The 27,085-nt window shown below is 40.2% G+C and overlaps 1 protein-coding gene across 1 annotated transcript; it reads right to left on the bottom strand.

Annotated features, from left to right (window-relative positions):
• Nucleotides 1-963: 963 nt before the first annotated feature.
• col21a1 (collagen, type XXI, alpha 1) lies at nucleotides 964-27,085 on the bottom strand. Its single transcript, XM_076743677.1, has 29 exons — nucleotides 27,009-27,085; nucleotides 21,464-21,591; nucleotides 20,702-21,262; nucleotides 20,356-20,521; nucleotides 20,047-20,275; nucleotides 18,685-18,855; nucleotides 16,982-17,059; nucleotides 16,059-16,142; nucleotides 14,875-14,937; nucleotides 14,414-14,467; nucleotides 14,269-14,322; nucleotides 14,105-14,158; nucleotides 9,491-9,544; nucleotides 9,354-9,407; nucleotides 9,219-9,272; nucleotides 8,780-8,833; nucleotides 7,048-7,092; nucleotides 6,899-6,952; nucleotides 6,758-6,811; nucleotides 5,684-5,737; nucleotides 5,420-5,491; nucleotides 4,586-4,621; nucleotides 3,871-3,915; nucleotides 3,047-3,079; nucleotides 2,801-2,947; nucleotides 2,630-2,684; nucleotides 2,355-2,546; nucleotides 2,198-2,275; nucleotides 964-2,025 (listed from the first exon to the last, which is right to left on the bottom strand). The coding sequence occupies exons 2-29, from the start codon at nucleotides 21,558-21,560 to the stop codon at nucleotides 1,838-1,840; spliced, it is 2,880 nt and encodes a 959-aa protein (XP_076599792.1). The 5' UTR covers nucleotides 21,561-21,591; nucleotides 27,009-27,085; the 3' UTR covers nucleotides 964-1,837.

Here is a 27,085-nt window from a genome sequence, read left to right as displayed (position 1 = left end):
CTTATTGAAGTCCGCGTGTTTATAGGACAGGACTCCAGCTGCATTCAGCGCCAACAACAAGGATCCGGTTTTTATAGAAGGGCTTAAACATGATCCTGCTGTAAGAAAAATGATTTTATTAAACACACCAGCAAACAAGTGGGCCAGCTTGTAATGCGCTGCAACTAGGATGACACTACAGTGCATAAATCCCATGTGGGGACAGTGAGGAGAAATAACACAAAGACCGACAAGGATACTGCAAATGTAACCGAAAGAACCACAGACCTGCTGCAGGTCTGTACGGCCTGCGACGACTTCCATCTTCATCATTATAAAAGCTGACTTTGAGTACAGACACGTTCATTTACAGCGAAGAGCTTTGATGCAGAAAGCCCCGTTCTCAGAGGAGCACTGGCTTAACAATACGTTGAAGTCAGTGTTCCTGGATAATTAAAAACATAAATAATCAGAGGTTTCCATGTGATGTTGTGGCTGCTGTCCAAAGAGGAAAAAAAAAAAAAAAAAGCTCATTCTTAGATGTAACTCATGATGGGATGTTACCACACAGCGCCATCTAGTGTACAAAGCAGTAACATTTCTACTGTTATTTGTGAAGTCTCTCCTACACACGCGCACGCACGCACCGCCTACAGAAGCTTTCTAATTGGAGCTGCACTTGTATCCACGCTTCCTATTTGCTGCGTCCTTGGAAGAAGACCCAGGTGATGATTTCTTCTTGTGTTTCCATGGCAGTCACGGTTCATCCCTTCTGATGCTGCTGCAAAAAATGGAAAGGGTCACACACCCCAAAAAGCCAAACATTTCACAGGAAAATAACAAGATCGATGATTTGATGGAGTCCTGAAATAAACCTAAAAACTTTAAAGCACAGAGCAAGCTACGTACACAAGTCATTAAGATATTTTAATTCTAGTAAAAAAAAAAAAAAAAGATTCATACAAAAGTCACCTTAACACAAAATAATAAAATTACACAAGCTGTTTACGACATGTCACTGCTGAAATACACAGTTATGACTCTTTTATAAATAACAATAAAATACCTGCTACAGTAATGAAAGGTAAGCCTCAGGGACATAAATGACATGAAGTTTCAAACAAGATGCCAGCATGTTCTCAAATGGTGAAACTTTTACTTCCTAATTGGAACCAAAATAACATGAGAATGAATGAGTATGGGGGGAGGGAGTATTACCTTTTTGGATGGTACACAATATTAGCTGTAGTAAATGGTTTTCAGGGCGTTAAGTGCTTTACAGTCAAACTGAAGGCTTCAGGAACACAGGCTTACAGCAGCTCATAATCAGCTACAGGAAATCAAACTCACAGTCTTGTACTGAAACATGCCAATTTCAGACATCATTTATGGTGAAATAATTCACTGAACATGGAATTAATGTTTTTCTTTAACAGAATATGTAGCACCCAACCAATGAGCAGTGAAAATTTAAAGAGCGACATGCAATGAAGCAACACCAGGGGGCAATACTAGAAACTGTATCAGCCACACCGGCCAGAGAGAGATCCAGACATACAAGATGTAAATGAGCTCAAGGTACTCAGATGAGAAGCATTAAATGGAGTCAATTATAAATTCTCTCAACACCGTTAAAACCTCAAAACACTTTCAAAGACGTGAATAATAATACAAAATACCAATGCAGAAAACGTGATGGGATCTAGTTCTGTTGACTGTCTGAGATCACATAAAAGGTGTTAGAAGAGGTCTGATTGGTTTCCATGACAGAGAGAAACTGTAAAGATGAGATCTTCCTGAGAATGGCTGTTTGTTCCACATCAGCTCCAGACTGTTGCCTGCAGTGACGCTAGTTGCGTCAATAGTTTGGCCCTTTGCTGTAAGGATCCCGTCTCATCATGCTACCATAGCACATGGATGGATCACACACCCCAGGCTGTCCAGGGATGCCAGGATTACCACTTTTACCCTCTGATCCATTTAGACCAGGGGGTCCAGGCTTACCTGGAGAACCTGGCTTACCGTACCCCTGGGGACCCATTGGACCTGTGGAGATACAACTACTAAGCCATGATAGGTTCAAAGGAACAGCACACAGATGTAAAAGGTGGCATTAAATATCAGATATATTTTTCAAGCACCCCTGCAAATGAGCTTCCACATGTAGTTGAATGAAGTGAATGTTTAGTGAAACTTGATAATCAGTCACATTATTCACCTGGAGGGCCAGGTGGCCCTTGGTCTCCAATGGTGGTTCGACCAGGGCTCCCCTTCTCACCATCGAAACCTGGTTCTCCTACAAACACAAGTGTACTCTCTTGATCATTCTGCAAAACAGCTTTTACAATAACTGTTGACTGTGATGCTGGTTTTACCTTTCTGCCCATTAATACCAGGGTGCCCTGGTCGACCAGGGTGGCCCAGCTGTCCCCTGGGGCCAGTAAGTCCAGGAAGACCCCTGATTCCCTGGGATCCAGTTGGACCTGGAGGACCAGGGGATCCAGGCCGACTGTAACACCTGGTACAGCTGCTCTGCTGGTTGCCCAGCAACAATAAAGGCAGCTCAGCTAGGATTGACAATGAAAAGATTTTAGATGTGTGTTGAAAACACACAGAAACACATCATCAGTCTGTCTATAATGATACTCACACTGAAGAATCTCTCTGCAGATTTGACGAATGTGATTGTCTGACATTTCAGATGCCTGGAATAAAAAGTGACGGATCATTTGGATTTTTTACGCTGTCAGTCACTATCAGATACAACATTATGATAAAAGCCATTATCAGCAGTTGTTAGCACAATGTGTAGCACACATACAGATCTTCCTTCAGGTCCAGGTGGGCCAGGTCGACCTGTGTCTCCTGTCAGCCCCCGGGGGCCAGGTGGGCCTGACAGACCCGACTGTCCAGGCTGTCCTACTTGACCTTTTTGACCTCTCTGCCCCGGTTCCCCTGTTGTCCCTTTCTGGCAAAAATACCACCCCAGTATTAGCAACACACACAATAATTCAGATAATTCATGGTGTTTGGAGGTACAGTGATTCATGCATTCATCTTAACATACCTCTCCTTTTGGTCCCGTTGGACCAGCGGAGCCCTGTCAATGAAAGTCAGGATAAGCCATTAAACTACAAAGCACTCAGACAGCACATAATGTGTGATTGTGTAATCATAGAAAATTAGCTTCTAGGTCATCAAAATGCAGAATCATAGACAATCTTGCTGTTCTTTGGAGAAAGTCTAAATCTTGGAAATAGGGTTTAATATGGATGAAAATATGAAGCAAGTCAGAGTAATGACCACTGAGTGAGGATCACTCTGTTGTAGCACCACCTGTAGGCCAAGTAACAGATCTTGCAGTCTCCCTCTAATATGTTCACATCATCTAAATTCAGCTTCAGTTGCACCTTTGTGCGTCAGGAATTCTGGTTATACATGTCAAATAGTCCTTCAAGAACTTGACATAGGTTATGTTGTTATAGTTAGAGGACTTTCCTTACAACATCATACAAATACCAACAAGAAATGTATTTAGCAAAAAAGAAAAAAAAAAGTCACTGTCCATGAAAGTGGGTTTGTTGGTTTGACCTAAAGTTTAGATATGTACTGCAAAAAGGGATTCCTAGAAAGAATCATTTTGCTGCTCAGCCTCATGGTTCAGGAGTTGTAAGTAAAGAATTAAAGTGCTTAATAAATGGCCACATGATGGCGCTATCTACATTAAAACTAAATTTTGAGCTATCCTGGTATGTAAAAAAAGACACAGACCACAGTGAGGCAAGTCATTAATATACTGTATATTGAATTGTGCCGATTGAGCCTAATTTGCACAACATTAAGAGACAGTCTTCATCGCATTGTACAACAGAGTTGATCAAAGACACTCACATGTCCTCCTGGTTGACCATGCTCTCCCTTTTCACCTTTCATTCCCTGGTGAGAAAAATCAATAGATTGTCATCGGGACAGCATATGAAATCAGTGTTTCCTAAGTGCTTGAGCAGCATAGGGTGCTGGTGATGTTACTGAAGGCTATAATATCCATTCCAACATGAAGATTGATGCATTTTTGTAGCAGTGTTTAGGGCGCTAATGCGTTTTAAATGCAATACATTAACACCAATTTGATTTGATTACATAGCTATGATTACGCTTCCTTGCTGAGTCCTAGAGTCGATTTTGTTTCCATGGCGTGAAATTGATCCAGCTCATCGTAATGGAGAAAACCATGTTGGAAGTCAGTTGAACGGCAAATATCCAGTTATACTTCCAAGAGACAAAATATTGTTGACACATGATTTCAGCACCCCCTTGAAAATGAGATGATACATCTCAAGGGGTTTACCCTGAGATTTGTATGGTAAATAGATTAAGGACAACACATTTCTTCAGTAAAAGAAGCACTCTCCTTATACACCCCTTAGATAACAATTATTGGATGAGTTCCACACTGTGATTTTAATCAGCCAGTGGAGATAAATTACTCTTACGTTCATTTAAACCTGGTGTTGTACTCTTGATCTCTCAAATTGAGTTATTATTTCAGATAAGCAATACAGAAGTCTGAGCGCTCATGGCAGTGTCATTTTGTCTCAAACCTTACCATCTCTCCTCTTTCACCTGGATTTCCTCTTTGCCCCTGATAAAAAAAAACACAGATGACAACTGACAACCAGAATTCATCCTTGTACAGTGTATCACAGTGAAGTGAAATAAGCAACAGGCTTATTTAAGCATCTTTTGTTCAAATGATGAAAAATAACACATGGTAATGAAATTGCTGAAAAAAACTAATGAATAACTTTCCTAACTTTCCTAATTTTGATCTAAGTCTGTTGCTGATATGGAGGTTGAGTCATTATTACAACTGAGCATGGGTTAACCTTAACCAGTGCCCAACAACTAATTATGAATTTTCTTTATCATAAATCATACACAGGCCCCCAAAGTTGGGACATTGTGTAAAACCCAAGTAAAACAGAATGTGATAATTTGCTAATCTTTGACATCTACTCAATTGAAAATAGTACAAATATATCATGAACTTCAGTGATTTTTGTAAATATATGTTTGTTCTGAATTTGATGCAGCTACACATTTCAAACAAAATACAACAGGAGCAATAAAAGACTGGGAAAGTTGTGGAATGCTCCAAAAACACCTGTTTGGAACATTTCACAGGTAAACAGGTTCATTGGTAACAGGTGAGAGTATCATGATTGGATATGAAAGGCGCATCCTTGAAAGGCTCAGTCGTTCACAACCAAGGAATGTGAACACATGATTGCATAAAGCATATGGCTAGACTGGCTCAGGAACACTTTGTAAAACTGTTATTTTTGGGGCATCAGGGTTACAGTTAAAAAGGTTTCCACTGGATGAAAGGGGGGAGACGGCAGTCTCAGAACACTGGCAGAGAAACATTATGGTAGAATACCTTGCTGCCCTTCAGACCTGGTATGCCCGGGTGCCCCGGCTGGCCTTCTTGTCCTGGTTGTCCTGCACTCCCCTTTAATAATATTCAGTTTAACATTAATCATTAAAAAGAAGAACACACATTATAAATATACTATAGGATGTAAAACTTCCATAACTGCTTTGTTACATTATGGATGAACACAGTATTACAGTATTTTAAATCACACATGAAGCCACCTGGTTACTATTACTAATCTTGATATTATATTTTATAGAAACATACCACAGGCCCAGGTGCTCCTTGTATACCTGGACTTCCAGCTTCACCTTTATTCCCCTTGATTAAGAAACAGAAAATGTCTTATGTGACAAAGTATACAATGAAATAACAATTCAATTCACATCCTATCACTGACTGGACTGCAACATCCTTTCAAGAGGTTTCGGTGTATTGCAGCTTAATTGTGTCTAGTCGTATGCTTTCTTTTCCAGTTGAGCAAGCCTCAGTAATTGCTGTCTGAAGTTCAGCCATAAAATCAAAGTATTGCCTGCCTGTCCATAAAATAGCTTTTCACTTGTGTGCCATTTACCAATACGCATTGGCTTTTTAAAGGCAGATCAGCTAATGAAATGTGATTAGGAGACAGAGCGCCCAGACCAGACGATCCCAGACTGCTTACATTTCCACTAAAATTCCACTGACGAAAGCAGAAGGGCCGGATCATCGCTTAATTTAGCACTGCCGGTGCGGCCAAGAGATCGTTACTTGTTCTAAAGTGTATTTCAGAAAAACAGTGACCAAACAAAACATGCAGCGCTGCTGACCCAAGCAGCTTTCTATGCATTTCAATCCCCTCTGTGGTTAGAAAGCTTCAAAGATTTAACCCTATCCAAACTGACAGTGTACACTGCAATGCTTTTTGCATAGGCTGGATGATGTCGGGCTTGGGAGTGTGATGTCATTTCACTTCAGGCCACTCTGATCCGCTGTACTTGTCAGCAGCTGTTTGACTGTATGACACTGCGCTTGGACTCAACTGAAATCATGCCATGGCTCGGCCTGCAGCTTGTTGGTTGCTAATGCCACCTTGTGTTGATTGATCTGCAGTATTGACTTTCGTGAGTAACAGTTTGAGCCAGTGTGCTCACAGCCTCCGGGATGTGGAGGGGCATCAGCTCACATTATATTTACTGCACATTTTATTCATTGAAAAACTGTATTAAATCTATTTAATGACTTCTGGGAAGTTTTAAGTCAGTCATTATTTCTGCTAGCTTAATTTTAGCCTTGCATCACTAACAGTGCAGCTGTTTGAAGAAACTCGCAGAGAATTTTCTATCAGGGACTAAAGATTACCTTGGGTCCAATTGGTCCTTTTAAACCAGGTGCACCAGGTAAACCCATGTCACCCTACAGGAGAGAAAGAAATTATTGTCATAACAATTCATATTCAATTTTAACACAATAAACACAATAATCCAACAGCTGTTAACTTACAGGTGGTCCAGTGGATCCTTTGAAGCCCCTGGATCCAGGCAAACCAGCTTCCCCCTTAAATAAGAATCAAGTCAGTGAAACAGGATCAAAGAGATCGACTGTTTATTTTGCATTTACTTTGAGAATTTGTTACCAAGGCAGGAGCTCACCTTTTGTCCATCCAGGCCTGCAATTCCTGGCAATCCAGGTATGCCCTGGGAGCAGAGAGGCAGATTATACTTACAAATCAATTTATTTAATAATGAAAAAAAGAAAAAAAAAAACATGCCATGGAATTGTTTGTAATTGTAATGTACATTCAGGACAAATGTATCTAACATGACTTCATTATGTTCTGCTAGAGGTTATAATATTTAGCAGAAATAACATTTATAATAAAACCATATGTTTTCATAAGCAGCGTTTTTGAACAGACAGCAAAAAAAAACAAGTACCAGTTTATTTCCTTTCACAGTGGAATAATTACTTCATCATGTCAAAACAATTGTAGCCAATTGCTCCATAAAAGCGACTGATTGAAGTGACACAGTGCACCAAGAACTGTCTAACAAAATGCAACGCTCCCCGGTTATGGTCGGTTTGTTGTAAACAGGAAAAGTGGAGAAACATGTTTTTGGGGCTTTTTAAGGCTAAATTCTTGCCAGTAATAATTCTGCAGAAAAAGAGTTTGTCATTTAATTTCTGCCTTTCCTTCTTCTGTGCAGTAATAGAGCACTGCGTCCATCCTTAGCTGAATTGTATTTCCTGCAATTAGACCGTGCGCACACCTTTTATTTGCTGATACACAAATGCAACAATACAAAACGTAGTTGCTGTTCACTTTTCACTTTGCGAAAAAGATGTGAAAACAGAAACAAATGTCTCAATAAATGGTTTAATACATTGAAAGTTTATGTGGTTCAACACATGCAGCAGAACTACCCTGGAAAGCCTCTTGAGTTTTTTGTTTTAGTTATTTTTTTCTGAGATAAATGCTTGCAGATGCTCAGTGGTTGCCTCAGACTGAAGTTTGAGTAAAATATGTGCATAGTGAATAAATTACACAAGCAGACAGAGAGACAGAAAAATAGATGGAGCCACCCACACACTCGCCCTCAGCCTATAGGTAAAGAAATCCCCGTATTGGGGCCTGGGCGGAAGCGCTCACTTCATCTTGTTTTAACTTGAGGATGTACAGTAATAATCCTGTCTCCTTGGAGACATCGCTAAGTCTATTGTTCTGGTGGGGGAAAATGGCGTACATCCTTGTGGAGCAACTGACTCATCTTTTGTAGATCCATCACAAACCTTTGGACAACACTTGGAATCATGATCAGTGGGGTGGCTGCCCAGTTGAAACACTTTCTTCCTAAAACAGATTTGCCAGAGCACCACAGCATTCCCCCTTACTTTTACTGGATTATAGCCTGAGCCTTCTCGTTACATAACAGGGTTATCCTGGGATGAACTACAGGGGAAATACCCCTAATTTACTGGCTGTCAGGGGTGCTCTCTCTATTGCTGACAGTATGTTAACACACTGCAGTCTTACTACAGTAAAAAATGTTACACATGCAACTCTTTGTGATCCATTAAATCAGTTCTTGTGCAGTATTTCGCTCTTCTGTTACTTACAGTATTATTTCATGTCAGCTACAATTTGTCTGAGAAGAACTTTGTAAAGCGTGATGGAAAGAACCATGTACGTAAAGTCCTCTTGCTTTCCTTAAAAGTTAAAATCTTAACTCAATATGACAGCATATTTCATATATATTCATGCATAATTTGCATCAAATCCTCGAGATCTAGAAGTCCAAGTAAAGCTGTACGACAATGGCAAGAGCTCAAACAGCCTACAAATACCAAACAGTACAATGAGTAATGTCTGTGTTTACGACTCACAGGATGGCCTTGTCTTCCATCAAGACCAGGAATGCCACTGGCACCAGCCTCTCCCTGTACACATTGGAGAAACAAAAACATGATTCAGACATTTCATTTTCATCCAAACTCCTTGTGATGAGCTCTACATACACATCGTTGTCATCGTCTCATAGTTTTTACATGTCATGTTGGATTTATTAAATAGACATCAATCTAAAACGTGGAGAATACCTCTGATGTTTACAAAGGTTGGCAAATGGGTTTTGGAAAAAGACGAGGGGGACACCAGTACTGTATGACTACATTTCCATGGTTGCCAAACATCAACAACACAACTTTTGGGAACAGCAAGTCTGTTAAGAATGTGCACGCTTATCCATACTTATGCCTCTATTATTCCCTTAATCCCTGAATGAGGATTGTGACATGATCTTCTGTACTGTCAAAACAAACAGACCTTTTGACCAGGTATCCCTGGAAATCCGTCCTTTCCATCTCTCCCAGGTAGACCCTGAAATCAGAGAGAAGGATTTTACCATGATTATAATGGCAAATGGGCTTCAGATGTGATGCTGAATTGTTTTATACATACAGGTTTTCCTGGATAACCTGGTGGCCCAGGAGGTCCCATACTTCCTTTTTCTCCCTGGAAATATCATGCGATCCAGTTAAACTTGTTATATTGCTTGTGCCACGTTCAGTGAATGAGCTGTTTTTCTGCACCCTTACCACTTGACCAGCTTTTCCTGGTAACCCTGTAATTCCCGGGGATCCTATTGAGCCCTGAGAAAAGTGAAAGGATTTAGAAGTAATCATCAGATGTGATCTAAAAATAGTTCCCTTCCTTCCATCTAAGCTGGCCTGGCTGATCTAAACTTTCAGACAGTGATGAACGTGCTGCTCATTTGACACGATCGTCTATGTTTATATTACCGGCAGCTAACGAAACACTTCTTCATCAATCAGATCAGGAGGCATAAGTTATACAGTGGGGGACAAAAGCATCTTGTAGACCCATCGTAAAGTCGACATGGTTACAGACATGCAGTCAGTGTTTGACATCAGTCAGCGGTGGTCTTGTTGTTCTGGGGTAGACCGTGCATTTAGCAACTATTTGGACAGAAACTAAAGGGAGAGACGCGTTTCACTGCGTCATTCTGGCATTTTTAAAAATTGCACTGGTTGACCTAAAACTAGATGTTAATTATCTGTTGAATAGTGCCAAAACTCCAAGGAATAATGCGTCACTGCATCCTCACATTTTCTGAATAAAACAGCATTTGGACCTAGACAGGGACGTTACATCATTTATTATCTCAGATTTTGCATTCCATCATTCAAAAATATGCTAATCAACTCAAGAGGGAACAAATGACTGAACAGCATAAAACCAATGACGTATTTATCACTGGCTGGATCAGGGGCTTTTGTGGCTTCATTTGCAAAAATATTTGGGGTATAAAAAGACATTTTGATCAAACTGTTGATGGTTTCTTTCATTCAGATTGAGCTGGGTTCAATCTTCAGTTAACAACCGGGACCCAGACGCAGGTGTTCATGTTCCACTGATATCAAAACATAGAAAAAGAATCTGTCTCGCTGGGACCGTTGCTAGAGTCCTGTTTGCTAGTGGAAGTCCGGTCCAAAACAAATAAGCTATGGCAAAAGAGATTTAGAGGTTCAGGGTTCCACTGACTGGAAGTGCTGCAGCTGGGGCAGCAAAGCTTCAATCAGGGAAGCCAACTGGTTTGGGCTGTATTTGTCTTTGCAAATAGAGAATATAGGGTTGCACCGAATGTCAGTTTTTTACACTCAAAGCTCCTACTGGGGTTTTTCAATGAAGCTTTGAATTTGAATCAAACAGAATCCTCATTTTGAGTAAAGTGATTCATCAGATTAAATGACTCACTTTCTATAATGAACATAACTTACTGGTTTTGTCGACACAAATACATCTTGATGTTCAATGAACAGCTCTCTGGAGTTACTGGAAATTAGTTCAAACAATTCAGAAACGGCTGGAATCAAATTCTAAAACGAGTATAAAACTGATAATATTAGTGTATCCTTGTCTGCAACTCTGCAGAAATAACAGGTTTAAACAGTATGAATAGACAGGCAGGTACAGCCCTGAGAGAGATCCAGTTTGACTGACAGCGTGGAGCGTAAAGCATGGACAGCTACTTGGATAGAAAGTGTGAGTGATGACGGGTGTGTTGCACATCTCAGGTGTGCATAAAGCCCACTTTCAGTAGGCAGATGCGATGCGATCTGCGATGTGGCAGATGTTTCCTGCCAGGAACACTGATTTCTCTCGAAGTGAATGGCGCCAATACAGTGTGAATGAACTGCAGAGATCAATAGCATGGATTGGCTGAACTTATAATTAGCAATAAAATGATGAAATGCTTTTGGTCATGAACAACTATCTCAGCCTGTGAATACACAAACACAGCTGATTTTTGGCTAACAGTCTTTCTTTCTCTTGTGTTCTTGAATTTTGTACTTTTGACTTAGCGGATACCTCATGTTTCCGTTCTCTAGATCTGATGCCAGGAAAATGAGACTACACCCATGGGTGGTCTCACAATGTGGGAACAATTTAGAAAGGTAGATGTAAATGTGTTTATATCCAAAGAAAATCTGATACTTCCACAAGATCAGGATCCCCTCCAACTTTGAGAGAAGCTTAAGTGGCTCCCTGCTGGTTGAAGACCTCCTTCAGAGATCGTTCTGTGCTGAGTGGATCTCTGGTACCTTGACCAAAGATTCTGGCCCCTGCGAAGAACAACTTAAAGTTGTTTTCCAAATGGCTGGTGTTTGAATTGTGGAGGAGCCAAATGTATCTGGACTCTTAACCGTTTCATATAAAGGGGAATGTTTGATGAATTTTAACCATGGCAGCAGCTCGACTGCATAGGTGACAATGCTGACCAGCCTGGTCGCTCAGTCCACCACTTTGATCCAGACTGAATATCTCAAAAATTATTACAATTGACATTTTGTACAGTCATTCATGGTCCCCAGAGGAGGAATCAGCTGATCCCCTGACTCTTACACAAGCACCACCATCATGTGGGCTCTGATTGAAATATCTAAACACCAATGGGATGGACTCTCATACAGTTCGATACAGATATTCGCGTTCACCTCAGGATAGTCTGAGTGATCCCCCAACTTTGCGCCAACAATGCTCAGGTCAACTTTTTTGTTTTCTCATCTACTATTTGGTTGATGCCTAAATACCTGCAATCTCCACAATGTGGATGTATTGATTGATGTATTTATTGCTGTTATTTAAGCTGTTTTTTGGATCATATGTGATTTGCTATGACTGTGTATTATCTATGTGTATGTAAATATCATGTTATGCATGTCTGTGTGTATAACGGGCATTATAGTAGAAATATTATCCTCAATGTTATTCACACCACACTGCTCGGATGAGTTTGATACTCAGAAAACAGCTTCCTCAGAGAAATAATATTATAGTACTACAATACTGTGAATATTTTCCTATTTGTGGAGCCTATTTGAGCAGAGCTTGTCTAAACTTGCTCTTTAACATGGTTGGCAGCTGTCTTGCTTTGCCATGTAAGAAGATGGAAAATCACTAGCAGTGCTTCTTCTAAGCGCGCATCTCATCATTCATGAAGCCTCAGACCCTTACCACTAATCAGATGTCTAATTATGGGATTTTAAAAGAGCATTTTGATAGGCCAGTAAAAGCCTTGATCCGTCCATGTTTCAAGTATAACTGGAAATGCGCTAAAAAGATACAATAAATCTTTAGCGGTGCACTCTCCTACTGTGTCTTTGTGTTTTTGTATGGCCAAAACCCACAGCATTTGACCCTGATCAAAGAAAGTTGAGAAGACAGTCCAAGCACTTGTAAAAACTTAATTTGATACATCCTGGACAGTGAAACTGTATTAATTGGACAGATGGAGCTGGAGGACTTGCTCCAGGTGCACACATGCGTCTGCAGACGGCTGAGACAGTTATCAAAATGACATTAACTGCTTGAAACTTCAGCCAACTGGCAGTGGGCCCACTGTGGTCACACTGATTACAAAGTGGGATGATATGACAGAGGTGACGCAACATAGAGAGGATGCATTACCTCACTGTACCTCAGAATAACACTAAACATTCAGATGAACATCAAGGCGATCAGAGCATTGAGAAAGTTCTGGATAAAGCTGTAAGACTGTCAAGCTTCTGCCTGAGGCTGCGTTATGGATTACTTTATCAATTTTCTGCACTCTCCTTCAGATTGGTTGTGGCAGCCGACACATTTCGGCTCACAGGTGCTTTCTCTTTGAAGCTCATATGCTTTTGCCTTCTTGCACATTGTTATTCCTCATGAGAACTGCCAGTAACATCCGGCATCAACAGCATCTATATTTTCTAGTCCCTGGGACCAAACAGCAGGAGAGGCTGTCATCCAGCTGAGGCATCACTCACTGTGGTTCGTGTATTGATTTCTTTTCATCTTGATACTTTGAATTCGTCTTGGTGTCATCTAAGGCTCAGAGATTCTCCCCCTAGCCTTGAAGATGATGAACCGTCAGGTTTTATTTGATAAAAGAAGATTCATTCACATTTTTTTATCCATTTGTACGCCTTCTCCTTGACAATATCAGGCTATATTCGAGGGTGGTGTGCACTGAATAACAAGGTTTGATTTGTAACTGACGAGCCGTATAGTTCTCTCTGTTGGGGTTTGATCTGTGATTTTTTGATGTATCTCAGGGCCTAACACATAAGGACTAGTGGGAGGCTATGGAGTGACAAAGTGGTGTAAGTGAGGGGAAAAAAACAAGGCAAGAAGATAAACAAGATACATCGCTGGAAAGCACAACATCTTGAGCTTTCTAAGAAAAGGGCAGAACAAAAGTCAGGAAGTATGAACACATTTAAAAGACTCTGATGGCCTTCATGCTCTCTCTGCAATGTGCTCTTGCCCCACAGTATAGAAGTTGTATTTTTTTCTCTCCCAGGGGATCTGGCTTTATATTCATAACATATGTTTTCTGGCGTGATTGATGCAGCGATGTTCAAACAGTGCAAGTTGATGTGTCTAGCAGGGATTTCCTGTTAATCCTGCATTTGATCTCATCATAAAAAGAAGATTTACCGTGAATTTAGTGTGTGTTTTGTACTTTTTAACAACCACTTGTTGATTCTACAGAAATCATTTTCTCTCAGCTTTCATCAGTCAGTGCAATCAGCAACTTTACCCACATCCCATTTATGAATGAAATTTTAGATAACAACATCTGTACACTGGATTATCGAGCAGAGATGCAGGCACCATATTTAAATAATTAACATCACCACCTTCTCTCCTGCTTTTCCAGGCGATCCTGGTAAGCCAGGCACGCCCCTCTCACCCTGAAAGAACAGATGTGTATTACAAAATTGGCCTTTAGTGGTCACAAATTAGTGCCACAACACAAAAATGAAACTAATTGTGCTGCAAATGTGCTTTTTGACCTTCCTACCAAAACACCAGGCCTCCCTTGCTCGCCTTTGTACCCATCTGGCCCACGTGGACCCTGACAGAAGTAACAAAAGAAACCGGCTTTTAATTTTCTCTTCTGGATTTTGACTTTAATGTACAGTTAAATTGGGTGAAATTGTCTTTACCTCTACTCCTGGCGGACCTGGCAGCCCTGGGCTTCCTCTAATGCCAGGGATACCCTTCAAATGAAGAAAAGACAAGAGATACACACATTTGGATAAACATCAGAATCAACTGTGCATGTTCTCGAAGTGATTCTAGGCTGTGGGCCGGATTCTTCCTCTGAGGTTTTGATCATGCTCGACAACATGTGGTTCACTTTTGGATGCTTTTCATCACACAAAATCACCACTGTGCTGCCACCAGTGGCATAGGATGTTTGTTATTTACCCACTGGAAAAATAAGTATGTGTGCTTTTTAGCATTCTGAAGCAGTCCTGACCACATCAAATTAACAAGCAGGAATTTTCATGACCTAATGGATACATTAACTCCACTGGTTTTCGGCATTTTCTCAGATGCGTATTATCATTCTTTTTTTTTTTTTTATTCTGTATTTATGTATATTGAACTATATAGTACTCACAGGCTTACCATCAGCACCAGTAGGTCCAGGCTGACCAGGTTTGCCAGTGTTTCCTTGCTCTCCCTGAGGAAAGTGAAATAAAACAAGTTGTTGGTACATCTTTGTCGATCATGCCCCCTCAAAGCAGCACACATGAATCCATTTAAAACATCTCTGGTAGCAGTGTGCTTTCTTAAGCATGGAGTGTTGTATCTAATGTAAGATGCTCTTGAGCACTATGTGGGGTTATAAGGAACATCTGCAAGCCAGCAATGGTCCCAGCATTTTGGATCTATTAGTAAATGTAGTAAAAGCATAGCAGTGATCTTATAAACACAAACATGCCTGAACCCATGTAGGTTTTATGAACAAAGAGTTTTGTTGCTAAGGTAATATCTCTCTGAGGTCCTTGTGTAAAGGCTTTTATGACCGGAGCTATTATTTGTTTGATGCCCTGTGATCAATAAAGGCAAAGACGTAGGTTTTATTCCCTATTTTGGTCATTTTCCATTCCAACCAGTGTTTATCTGAGGCAGTGGTCTGGTTTGCTTTAAGCAAACAGTACAGACAGCACAATACAGGATCTCACAAGACTAACCTTCACTTACTCACATGGCCGTTTGCCAAACTAGAGGAAAGAGATCATTTGGTGAAACCTTTCAGCAGGTAACCTTATTTAAGAGATGAAAGTGATAAAACCTCCCACGCAGCACTGTTTGTGGCTTGAAGGAAATCTGTGTTTACAGGCTATAATGACCACAGTTGCATTTGACCTATTGGTAAAGTGCAACCTCATGTGTTTAGTAATTTTCCAACACAGAGACTTGGAGCATTTAGATATCAGCTGGGAATTCAGCACACGTTTTCCTCCGGGCAGTTTGTGTTTGTGCTCTGCCTACCAGCAGAAGCCAGTCTTGACACTCCTGAGTTTACACATAAACCAGCACTGTTAACGATTATTTTTCTCTTATTTAATCTCAACAGAACACCACTGTTTGAAGTAAATATTTAACTGTCTGAACACTGAAGACCCGGACAAGGTTGAACAGACTATTCTCTGATATCTCACAGTGTATTGTGTGCTTGCAGGATGATTTCCAGTGTGGCACTGTGTTCTGTACTGTATGAAAACAACAAAATCATACAAGACAAAGAATTAAAGGGAAAGATGATATAAAGAGGAAACTTTTTCTTTAGTTACTGACCTTTATTCCTTGAAGTCCAGGGGGTCCAGGAGGACAAACACAAGGTTCTTGAGTCGGTTCAGTGTAATCAGGACTGTTGGAGCACTGTAATGAATAAGAATAAGCTGTGATAGATAATAGACAAGACGTAATGATTAGTCAATTACAGTCACTTGACTATTTTCATTGCAAAAATGTACTGTGCCTGCTACGTTCACAATTAATCCTTTACTCTGAATCAGCAGGACTTTCTGCTCAAATGTACGCAGTAAGCTGGATATTTTTATGTTTTTCAATCAAATGCTGTGAGATTTTGCCAGGAAGGCGTTTGATCCTCCGTTCCAACATTCAAAAGGAAACTGATGACTGGACTTTGAGATTTCATTGCAAATAAACCTTTGAAAAATAGGTGAGAGGAGGTAAGCATGGCAAGCATGTATAATGTTAGGCTTCTTATCTTGTCTCTTTTGATATTTTTATCTAACAGCCTCACATTAAAAATAGTAATTTGGTACTAGCTTTGTGATTATAGCAATTTCTAAGCCAACATAACAGCGGGACATTGCTTCACAAACACAGTTTGAGCCAGCAGACAGTAAAAAAATATACTGAGTGCAAAATGTTTGAAGCTGAGCCATGGGTCCTCCTCCAACAAATTATTTTATACATAAACAGATGTGACTTCAACTGAATATGCTGAGTTTACTCTTTTGCCACTCAACACTGCAATAGACTGTGCTGGTGAAATAAAAGACTATTCCATGCCCTGCAGTAGATGGTGCGGAGTTAACTGATGATGAAATTGTGCGGTGCATTTTAGAGCAGAAACAGATGTAGTTGGACAAGGTGAGAAGTAGGTGAGAAGAAGTCATCTTTGCAGCTTTCGGCCTGAAAAAGAAAAAAAAAAAAAAAAAGCGTGGAGCCAAGCAGACTCTCATACTTACAACTCCAGGTATTTCACATGCAGTCTCTCGATTATTCTGTTCGGGGTCACAGTAAATGCGAAGTTTCTGTATTTCAAACTAAAAAAAAACAAGAAGAAGAAGGTCTTGTTAAAAACACGTCCGCTGTTGGAGATTCCAAACAAGCTAACTAAACAAACAAATTGTAATATGGGAGTAATTTCGCAACATTTAGTTCAGTTTTATCAGAGCTTTGCCACTAATGAATTGAAATTGCTATTGTATAACAGTTAAAGGAAAGATAAGTACCCTCACTGAGTATTGAGCAGCGACATGTTGCCAGACCTCCCTCAGTGTTTGGATGTGTTCTGCAGCAAAGTTACACTGTTCTTCCATTAATTTAGTATTTTGTTGATGTTGGTGGTAAAATGGCTCCAGAATGTCCCATAGACTGTTGCACGTCAGTTAACATGTGAGCAGAAAGATGATCCTCACATGTGATTTTTATTATTTCCAGCCTCGTTAAGACTTTAGTACCACTGCGTGTTTGGGCGCATAAATCAATCTAAAGCAGTGTGGTTTACATTCAGTTAATGGTAACTTTTCATCTAGTTTTAAACATGATGAGGACGTGTCGTCATGCTGGATGGTTCTTGCTAATGTGATGTTAAAACTGAACGTGGTCCAGTCTGGTCTACCTTTAGCGGTCACATTACACAAATCAGTTTCCAAACACGAGTGTTTTTATCCAGAAATATACGTACATGAGAACATTTACTTTGTTAAATGGCTTCAAACTGGAAGATCCTTATAACACTGGATCAGAACACATAACAACGTTCACTACAGGCTGTGATCTATGTTAATGTCCGCACCTGTAATGATGTGTCAACATACTGGCTAGCATGTAGAAGTCATGAATGACTTATGTCTTGGATTTTCTGCACAGACCTATTATTTCGTATGATACGTCATACTGTTGATACTGCTGTCATTAAATCTTATTTTTCTTTAGAAATATTGTAATTACACACAATGAGCTGTGCTGTAGGATTTTAGTAAAAAAAAAAAAAGTCTGCTGTTTGATTTTCATGTATTTCACATGTATTTTATTTCACTAACCATCATTATGGCCACAAATGCAACAAGGCCAAACCTGCTTAATTGCTTACATATGTCTGAGGTATTTTAAAGAGTCAATTTGTGTTATTGTTTCATAATAAAAGGTGTTACATCATATTGACAATTAGAATAAAAAGGATGTATTGTGTAGAGCGCAGTTATTCCTCTTTTCCATATCATTATCATGACATAAAATGTTGTTTTATGTTTGCAGGGATGTATTTGCATCCATGTCCAAGAAACTGCACTCTATATAGCCTTCTGCAGAGCAAATTACGACACAGCACAATTATGATTTAGTACACATACAGCATTTTGGGGGCAAAATGTGCCAATTGAGACAAATAAAACAATTAATGAGACCTTGTGGACAAAAAGGCAAAGTTTTGCCAACAATTTATTATCCACTGAGTTAAGCGTGTCTCTTAGGGGGCAGCAATAAACTGTGCAGTACTGTGTGATGCTGTTTAAAACATATATCAGTACTTAGTCTGCTCAAATACTCATTAAACACAACTGTTCCCTCTTTCTACAGTCAAGTTGACGTACTATGGGATTATTTCTCTGGGAACCAAACATAATGCATTTTATTAAAATAGGGTTGGTGATGCTAATAAACTTACTGGCACCGTTGTTTCCTTTCTGACATATTTTCCAACTTGGGTTTTTCCATTGATGAAAATGCCAACAGGGGGCTCCAAGGATAGGGTTTCAATTACCAGGTCATCAATATAAAGGGTAACATCCTCTTCAGTGACCAGCAGCCGCAGCTGGTGCCATTTCTCATCAAACAGCTTATTTTGTCAGAAAAAGAACAGGAAGTAGTCATTAATACAATGGTACAAGCTGGCAGTGTGCTGATAAAGACATTAAAAAACAAACAATAAAATAGTGTGCACCCTGGAGAGAGTGTGTACAGTGTTGTAATTGTTGTTCAGAGCAGGAAGCAGGAAGAACTCCATGACTGATTGGGAAAGTTTGATGTTTCAAACTTGAATAATACACAATATTCACATTTATGAAGGTGAAAACTTTTAGCAAGACTGACATGGCAAATAGGAATAGAAAACAGCTACCAGAGAATGTAGGATGTACGTATGCCCACTTTGATTCTGAAGATTATTGGTGTATCATAAACAAATATCTGTTACACAGCATCCAGTTCTCACATCGTGACTCCAGGCGACCTAATGATCAGAGTGAAGATCACACGGCCTTAAAGGTAATATGTCAGATTGAAAAGTCTTTTGTTACCCAGAGAAAAGACATTTTACTTCTAAAATTAAATAAACTGCAGTGGAGGTAGTCTTTTGTCTGTCTTTCTAAAAGAGGCTAATTATATGATAGAGCTATTTCTTCAAGGGCAAGGACGTAACCTGACAGTGGCCTCTACTTTTGTTAAAGTTAAACAGGCCTCTGAAGCCCTACAGGCTTATACAGGCTGTGCTGCTGTGAGAATAGGAGGATTAGGGTTGATTGGTTACATAATATGTATTGTGTGCTTGAAAGAAATTGTATTGCAGGTGCATTGAAATAATGGACAGAAGAATACAAGAACTGATCTTAAAGGTCCAGTGTGCAGGATTTAAGGGGCAGATGTAGACAATAACATTCTGAATTATGTTGTCATTAGTGTATAATCACCCGAACCGAGGAGACGTGTTTTCTTTACCTTAGAATAAGCCCTTTATATCTTAAGAGGGAGGGGGTCCCCTTTCATAGAGTCGGACCTGTTGCACTGCCATGTTCTACAGTAGCCCAGAATAGACAAACCAAACACTGGCTCTAGAGAGTACTCTTCATATTTTTCACATTTTTAGTGGCCAAAGTAGGTTCTCCGAAGGTGAGTGGTAATCAGCTGGTTGCAATCTGCAACCTCACCAGTAGAGGCCACTAAATTCTACACACTGGTTCTTTAATGTGTAAAATCAGCGGGATGGCCCTTTAAGACTATTTCAAAGTAATAATACACAGTGTTACTTTACCCTCGCCGTCTGCTGTGAAAATGTAACCGTTTGAGTTCCACTTGATGATTCACTGGTTGTGGTGAACATGACAGTGCGGTCCAGTCCGTTTAGAGTCACCGCCATCTGTGGTCTCCCATCACGCGTCTGTATTCTCCACACGTCCCACTCCTCTATTGCCACTGATCCTTTATATCTCAGAGTGGCCACAAACACATATGATGGAGGCAGCCCATCAGGGAAAAGGGTCCTGGGTGAGCAAATGTAAGAGTCCGTCAAATTGTGAACACACGGGTGATGATGAAGAAGAAATATAAGCACAACGATTACCGTGTAGCTTCACTCAAGTCGACACGCGATGTCACTTCATAGGCCTTAGTGCCGTAAAATGTCCCTTGTGTCTTCTTTGCCTTTTTAGCCAAATTTAGATGTAACAGAATGTCAAAACCCTTCTCATCGCGGGAATCTACAGGAATTCTTGCAGGACAAACGGTCTCTGCAACAGACAAACACAGTGAAATAGACAAACGTAGGGACAGATAGAATAGCAGGAGAATAATGGAGTAGTCAGAGGTGAAGAGACACCAGTGATCCTGTCATAAAAGTAACATTTGACCTCATAATACCTGAGCAGAACAACACCTTTAGCTCCAGATACTGATCAGCAGTTGCTCACCTTCGCACAGTTTCTGTCGTATGACCTGTATGATCCTGGAGATAGCTTTGTAGTCCTCAACAGAGAAGACATAAGTTGAAAATGGCCTGTTTGCAATGTCCCTCAACTCGACCTCCTCTGTCTCTGACCCAACACCAATTGCAAACAGAATTACTCCTTTTTTCCTTGCTGCCTCTGCTGCTTTCAAAACCTCATCTTGAGACTTCCCATCTGTGAGGACAACAGCAATTCTTGAAATGCCTGATGGACCACGCTCAGAGAGGCCAAACAGTTTGTCTGTAGCAAACTTAATCGCTGCCCCTGTCCTTGTGTTTCCCCCCATGTACTCAATGGACTCCATCGCTTTGATGAGGTCCTTGTTAGAGGAGTACTTCCCCAGAGGTATCTCTAAAACCGGGTCATCGCTGTACTGGACGACTCCAACCTGGGTAAACTTCTGTCCGATGTTGAAGCTTGTTGTTATGTTGACAAGCCATCGCTTTACTATCTCAAAATTGACATCTTCAACACTCCATGAGCCATCTAGAATAAAGACCAAATCGCATGGTGCCGTCCTACAACCTGAAGCAGACAGGAAATAAACAATCAGCAGTGTGAAATAACGGTTTCAGCAAATCATACCTTGTTTGATGGAATATGTGAGATAAAATGCATTTACAGTACATGAAATCACCTTTGCCAGTTGTATGCATTTGACAGATTTTAATGTATGGACAACAAGCAGAACAAAGTGTGAGAAAATGAAGACAGAAGCACTCTTACTTCTTATGTCTTCATCTTGAGCTGCACTAAACAAATGGAGAAGCGTGAAGCACAGGCATCTTAAGACACAATGCATGGATGTCGCTTTGTAACCCATTATGCAGCAGTACCAAGTTCCAATTGTGCACCTACAGGGAAAGGGAAAAACATGCTTTGTATTGCCGGGAAATAGAGAAGGACAATGCAAGCATTTGTGACATGTGGTCCCGGTGTTACTCTTGCCTTGACAGAAGTTAATGTTTACGACTGTTGTCCTGTTTCCATTATTGAGATGCTTGCTGACCATTTATTCTGGCTTTAAGGTCAAAACCTTCCAGCACAAATCTCAAAACCTGCATTTACACACATAAGTAATTCTAAAAGCCAATGGCTTTGTTGCCAGGCTTTGCAAAATAGGAGTTAACTCAAACAGTAAATGATTCAAGCATTGTATACACATGCGAATAAGCAGCATTTGTGCATTGAGGTCATGTTGTCCGTCTGGATGATGCACCAAAGTTGTTAGATGAAGGTGATCTGATTAAGCTTTGTATGAATGTGTATGACTCAAGCATGACAGCGGGAAGTCCATGCATAAATTCAATCTGTAAGCATGACTTGTTTTCAAACATTGTCAAACTTTAATTTAAAGTTATATTTGGTTTGGTTGTGTGACTGAGCAGTTCCTTCAATTGTATCTTGGTTGATGCATTTAATATTGATCCATATGAATCAGATGGGACAAAGATTTTTTGTTTTACATCATTAATTGGGGTTTTCATCAGCTCAACTGTGCATTTTGCAGAAGCCTGGCAATCACCAGGACAGGCATTAGTACAGAGGAGTGCACACATACAAGCTGACTTGGTGCAAACAATACTGTATGCATTGCCCTTAGGTCAAGGCCCAAGTCAAGCACAGAACAGACAAGACAAGGCAGATTCTTTCTCATATGAAAAAAGTTCGAGACCTGAGATTTTCAGTGGAACAAAATGTCGTAACATACAAAAAAAAGAGGAAAAAAGTGTCTGTAAACCATTGCGATGGGTGCAAACTAGCTCTGTTTTCTCTTTTGTGACTGAAAACATGCACGTTAAAACATTTTTGTGGTTATTAAAATCCTTCTTTGTAAGATTTTGCCAGATGTCAAAATAATAGAGAAAGATACTAAACAGTAAATCTGAGAAAGAACAAAATAGTCTGACCGCTTCTGGTTTTGTTCACAGCACAAAATATGTATGTCTTTCTCAATTTCTTTCTTTCTCATTAGATTTTTTGTCAGCTTTAAATTCAAGTTAAATGCTATTAATTTAAAAGCATAGATATTGATAGAAGGACACATACACTGAACATACCAACGTACCGGTGTCGGGATCAGCCACACATTCAGTGTAATGGAACAATATTGTAACATTATTCAGGACAAGCAATGTTAAATAAATACAAGACATACCAGGCGCAGTGCTGCTGAGGACCATTAAAGAAGCAACACTATTCATTAACCACCTACCCTGAATATGACATGGTTGAATGACAGTGGCCTAACAAGTGATCAGCCCATGTTTGTGTTTCGTAAGTTATATTCATTTCCTACCTCCCACCGCTGCTACAGACACTACAAACCACAAATCCACAATTCACTTACTTGTACCACTAAGTTAGACTCTGCACTTTGTATTCATCCTCACACTCTAACTTTCCAGTGCTGCTGCACAGCTTCCACCGCCTCAGTACACCTAAGCATTTTCCTTTCTAGCCTCATCTACCACATCCTCACATGGCGCTGTCAGCTTTACTAAATAAACAATTCACTGAACCTCCAACCACATCTACCCTTAAACTAGTTGTCACTGTTTCCTGTGGGATTATCAGCTGTTTCCTCAAATCTGCTGCCATTTACCAATCTCTGCCCGCCCTTGGCCCGAATGCAACACGGCTGCCCAGAAAAGCTTCACTCCTACACTTTTCCTCCCTCGCGGATAAAACCAATTGTAATACCTTCCTTCCCATCAGCAGATGAATTATTTTTAGCCAGTTACTGTCACAGGCTGCTAAAGCACTTACAGTAGTTATGTCACCAGGTGTGTCTCTGCTGCAGTAGGATTATTTTACACCCTGGTGAGTTGGCAAGTCTGAACATATGGGAAACTGACATTTGGGGAAGATGTTAGCTAAACAGTTTGTACATTTGATTAATCTCTTTTGGTTTGCTTCCATACTTTTCAACTCCCTCCAGCTCTTCCTCTGTATTTTCCTAATTCATCCACAGTGCCAGCTCTGCTGACACAGCCTCCTTTGGGCTGATGTTCTGCCCTACAACCATTCTTTACCTGACTGATTGACTCAATCTGTAATGATTTCGCTGTGCCCAGCCCTAAGGCTCCCCACTCTACACCTGCACAACAACATCCTTGCTGTATGGCTATGAGTGCTTCTGTGTTGAAATGCTTTCCTGTGCTCCAATTTAACCTCTATGTTACATGATTGTCAGATATGATGGTAAAGTGTGGAGATATGGTACCTGATGTGTCTATCTAGTGAATACTAACAAGTTCTCATATACAAATGACACAACAGGTCAGGGTTTTCTTGATCTGATGCCTCATTAGTAGAACAAAAATACTTGACAAAAGACAAAAATAACTTGATTAAGGTTATGTTATGGTTTGTGGTTGTTTGTTTTTAGTGAAATATCTCCGAAACTATGTGACGAATTGCCATGAAATGTGGTACAGGTATCCATGTTGTATCAAACCATGGATCCTGATGACTTTGTGATTTTTCTTCTAGCACCGACATGAGGTCAAAATTTGAGTTTTTCCAGTACTTTGGTTTATGGAGCTTCCCATCAGCTTCAGTTGCACATTGTGTTTTTTCTGATGATTGCCAGATTTACTGCAGTCATTAGCAGGCAGATACACCAAACACCATAAACATTATTCCTGCGAAGCATCAGCTTGTTAACATTGTCATTGTGAGCATGTTAGCACTGGTGATGTAAGCATTCAACAGAAATTCATGGGTACAGACTCTGAGTCTTGTTAACATAACCACAAGAGCTATTTTAAGTCATTGGAACAAATGATCGAATCTGTTCCCATTAAAATCCCACTCAGATTTTAATGAAGCAATGTCAATGCAAGTGCAACACATGGCAAAATGCAGAGATTGTCCTTCCACATCCATTAATGTCAAATACAAAACAATGGCATGTGACATAAACATGCTTTTTACCATATTTTGCAGGTTTATTTCAGTAACTGCTGAAATATCATGGCATATGCTGCAGACAACATGTAGCATTACAGTGGAGCACAATGATGGTTATGTTCATGCTGCTGGAACTAGAGATGAAATGAAACATTAAGAACCAGGTGAAACGATGAAAAGGGTCGCACTGTATTTTCATTTGGCGATAATCAGCTAAAGAGTTGCGTGAGAGCAGACTGCAGACATTTTATCATACGTCGTGTCTGTGGCTGCTCTGTCAAATTGTCTTTTACAATAGTTTCCAACACGTGAAAGATAGAAACTGCTGACATCCTAAAAGGAAGCGGTTGCAAATGAAGACCAGATATGCTGCATCCAATATAAGAAGCAGGACTTGTGGAAGGAATTTGATAGGAAGGAACTGATCGTACACCTTATTCATAGCTCTGTCTGACTGCAACACGTGAAGGTCAATGAAACAGTGGCTGGGATATAACCCTTGGCCTCCCAAATGCTTTTATTCTGATGCAGCCAAAGAGAGGTCACACTCTTTAACATGACTGCATTTTTCCACCATGTAAACCCAGTAAGACAGCTGAAGGAGGCGTTAAGCAGCCGTAGTTGTGCAAGACGTTTTCTTCAGAATTTTTCCCCACTAGAGAGCTGGAGGACGTTGTCGGAAAACCCCCTCATTGGCAGGGTCCAGCCAGGATGACTTTCCCCTCCACTGACTTTCCCCAAACTGAGTGTCTCTACACCTCTGCTTGAGCCACATGGAATTCATTTACACCATCAGACAGTGAAATTCCAACTGTGGACTGTGACCAAACACATGTAGTCATGATGAAGAGAAGCAGCTTTCATCCAGGAATAAAATATGCAACATTACACGTGCTTTGCTATGATGCTTAGTGCTGGAACACATGCAGAGTAGCAGAATTAACAGGTGCACTTCTCATGTTGCAGGTTAGTAAACTCCAGTGATTTCTGATGTTATTGGGCAGCACAGACACTTTGTACCTCCAGCTTTTGGGTATGGTGATTGAATGGATGAGCTGTAACACTGCTAGGCATGAATATTAACCAAAATGAATACCCTCAAGCTGCAAATATAACTACCACATGACATTGATTCTCGGTTGAGCCTGTTGTTTGTTGCTCTGCTTCGCAAAACTTGATCACATTTTTATGTGAGGCTTCGTTTAGTAGCAGTTTTGTTCCAGCTGGATTTGCTGTTTGGAAGCTGCTGAACACGACGTCTCACATTTCACCAGATAGCATTTCACTTGTTCAGGGTGGGCGACGCTGAGTGATCACACAGATTTTAACTACAGTATCAGACCACGGAAGTTATACTTCCCTTCAAATTTGACATTTTTCATTTCGCAAACACCATAATACAATTTTCAAATCAATGAAAAAGTAAGACAAGATATTTTTCTATATGCCTGCAGTGCATGTACTGCAACTGCAAGCTTTAACTCAACTTGAACTGTTGTAGTTATAGGTATCTGCTGTAAATTTGGCAAAAGGAAGTTGTTCCATTCCAGAAACAACAACTGCTGTTCAGCGTGAACAGTTGCCAAGATCAGGGGGATTTATAGCTGCCAAATTCTTCAAGCAACGAGGGACAGCCAAGCCCTATCAGTTGTTCTCTGTAGAAATCTGTTCAACTAATCCAAACAGTTAAATAATGTCTCGTAAAACGGTAAGTCATACGAGTGACGCTTCAACCAACATGCCCATTTTCAGACAGTTTCTATTCTAGTCGCAAATGTTATTATTCTTCACATACATGCAATTCTCACATCTGTAAAAGGTGTACAAGTGCAATACATGCAATGCTGTGTTGCACTATGCAGTGAGCTGCTCAGATTCAAGAAATATGAAAGAAATATTCTCGTTTTTACGAGAAGTGACAATGGCCAGGAAAAATCCTGAGATGATTCCATTCATTCTTTGCATGACAGCAGTGCAAACAAGGGACTGATAACTGAGCCTAATGTCTTCAATATGTAACTGCAGCAGCAAAGACTCTGGGACACTGAAGGAAACGCTGTCACAGTGCGAGACTATTACTAATCTGAACAGTGTTACCACTTCATAACATACCACACACTGAAAAATAAATGAAAAACACTAAAAACAGCACAACAGGTTCACTTTAATGATCAAAAACAGCCTCCGTAGATTCTGACACTATAAATTTAGAGACTACTGAGAAAAGAAATATGACAGTTGCATCTTCATGCATGAAAACACACCCAAAACATGAAAATGCAAAACTGACTTCCTAAAATTCACAAATACAATAAGCTGCCTCACAATAAATGACACAAACTGAACAAAAAGTTACCTGTAAGCATCCGAGCCCTTGTGTGAATTCCTGTTAATCCTCTCATTGAGAGCCAGTGATCAATACTGTTCACAGCC

The sequence above is a fragment of the Chaetodon auriga genome, chromosome 11 (genome assembly GCF_051107435.1).
Source record: "Chaetodon auriga isolate fChaAug3 chromosome 11, fChaAug3.hap1, whole genome shotgun sequence".
Lineage (NCBI taxonomy): Eukaryota > Metazoa > Chordata > Actinopteri > Chaetodontiformes > Chaetodontidae > Chaetodon > Chaetodon auriga.
Note: the sequence above shows the minus strand (reverse complement) of the source record. Positions and strands in the feature narration are given on the sequence as shown.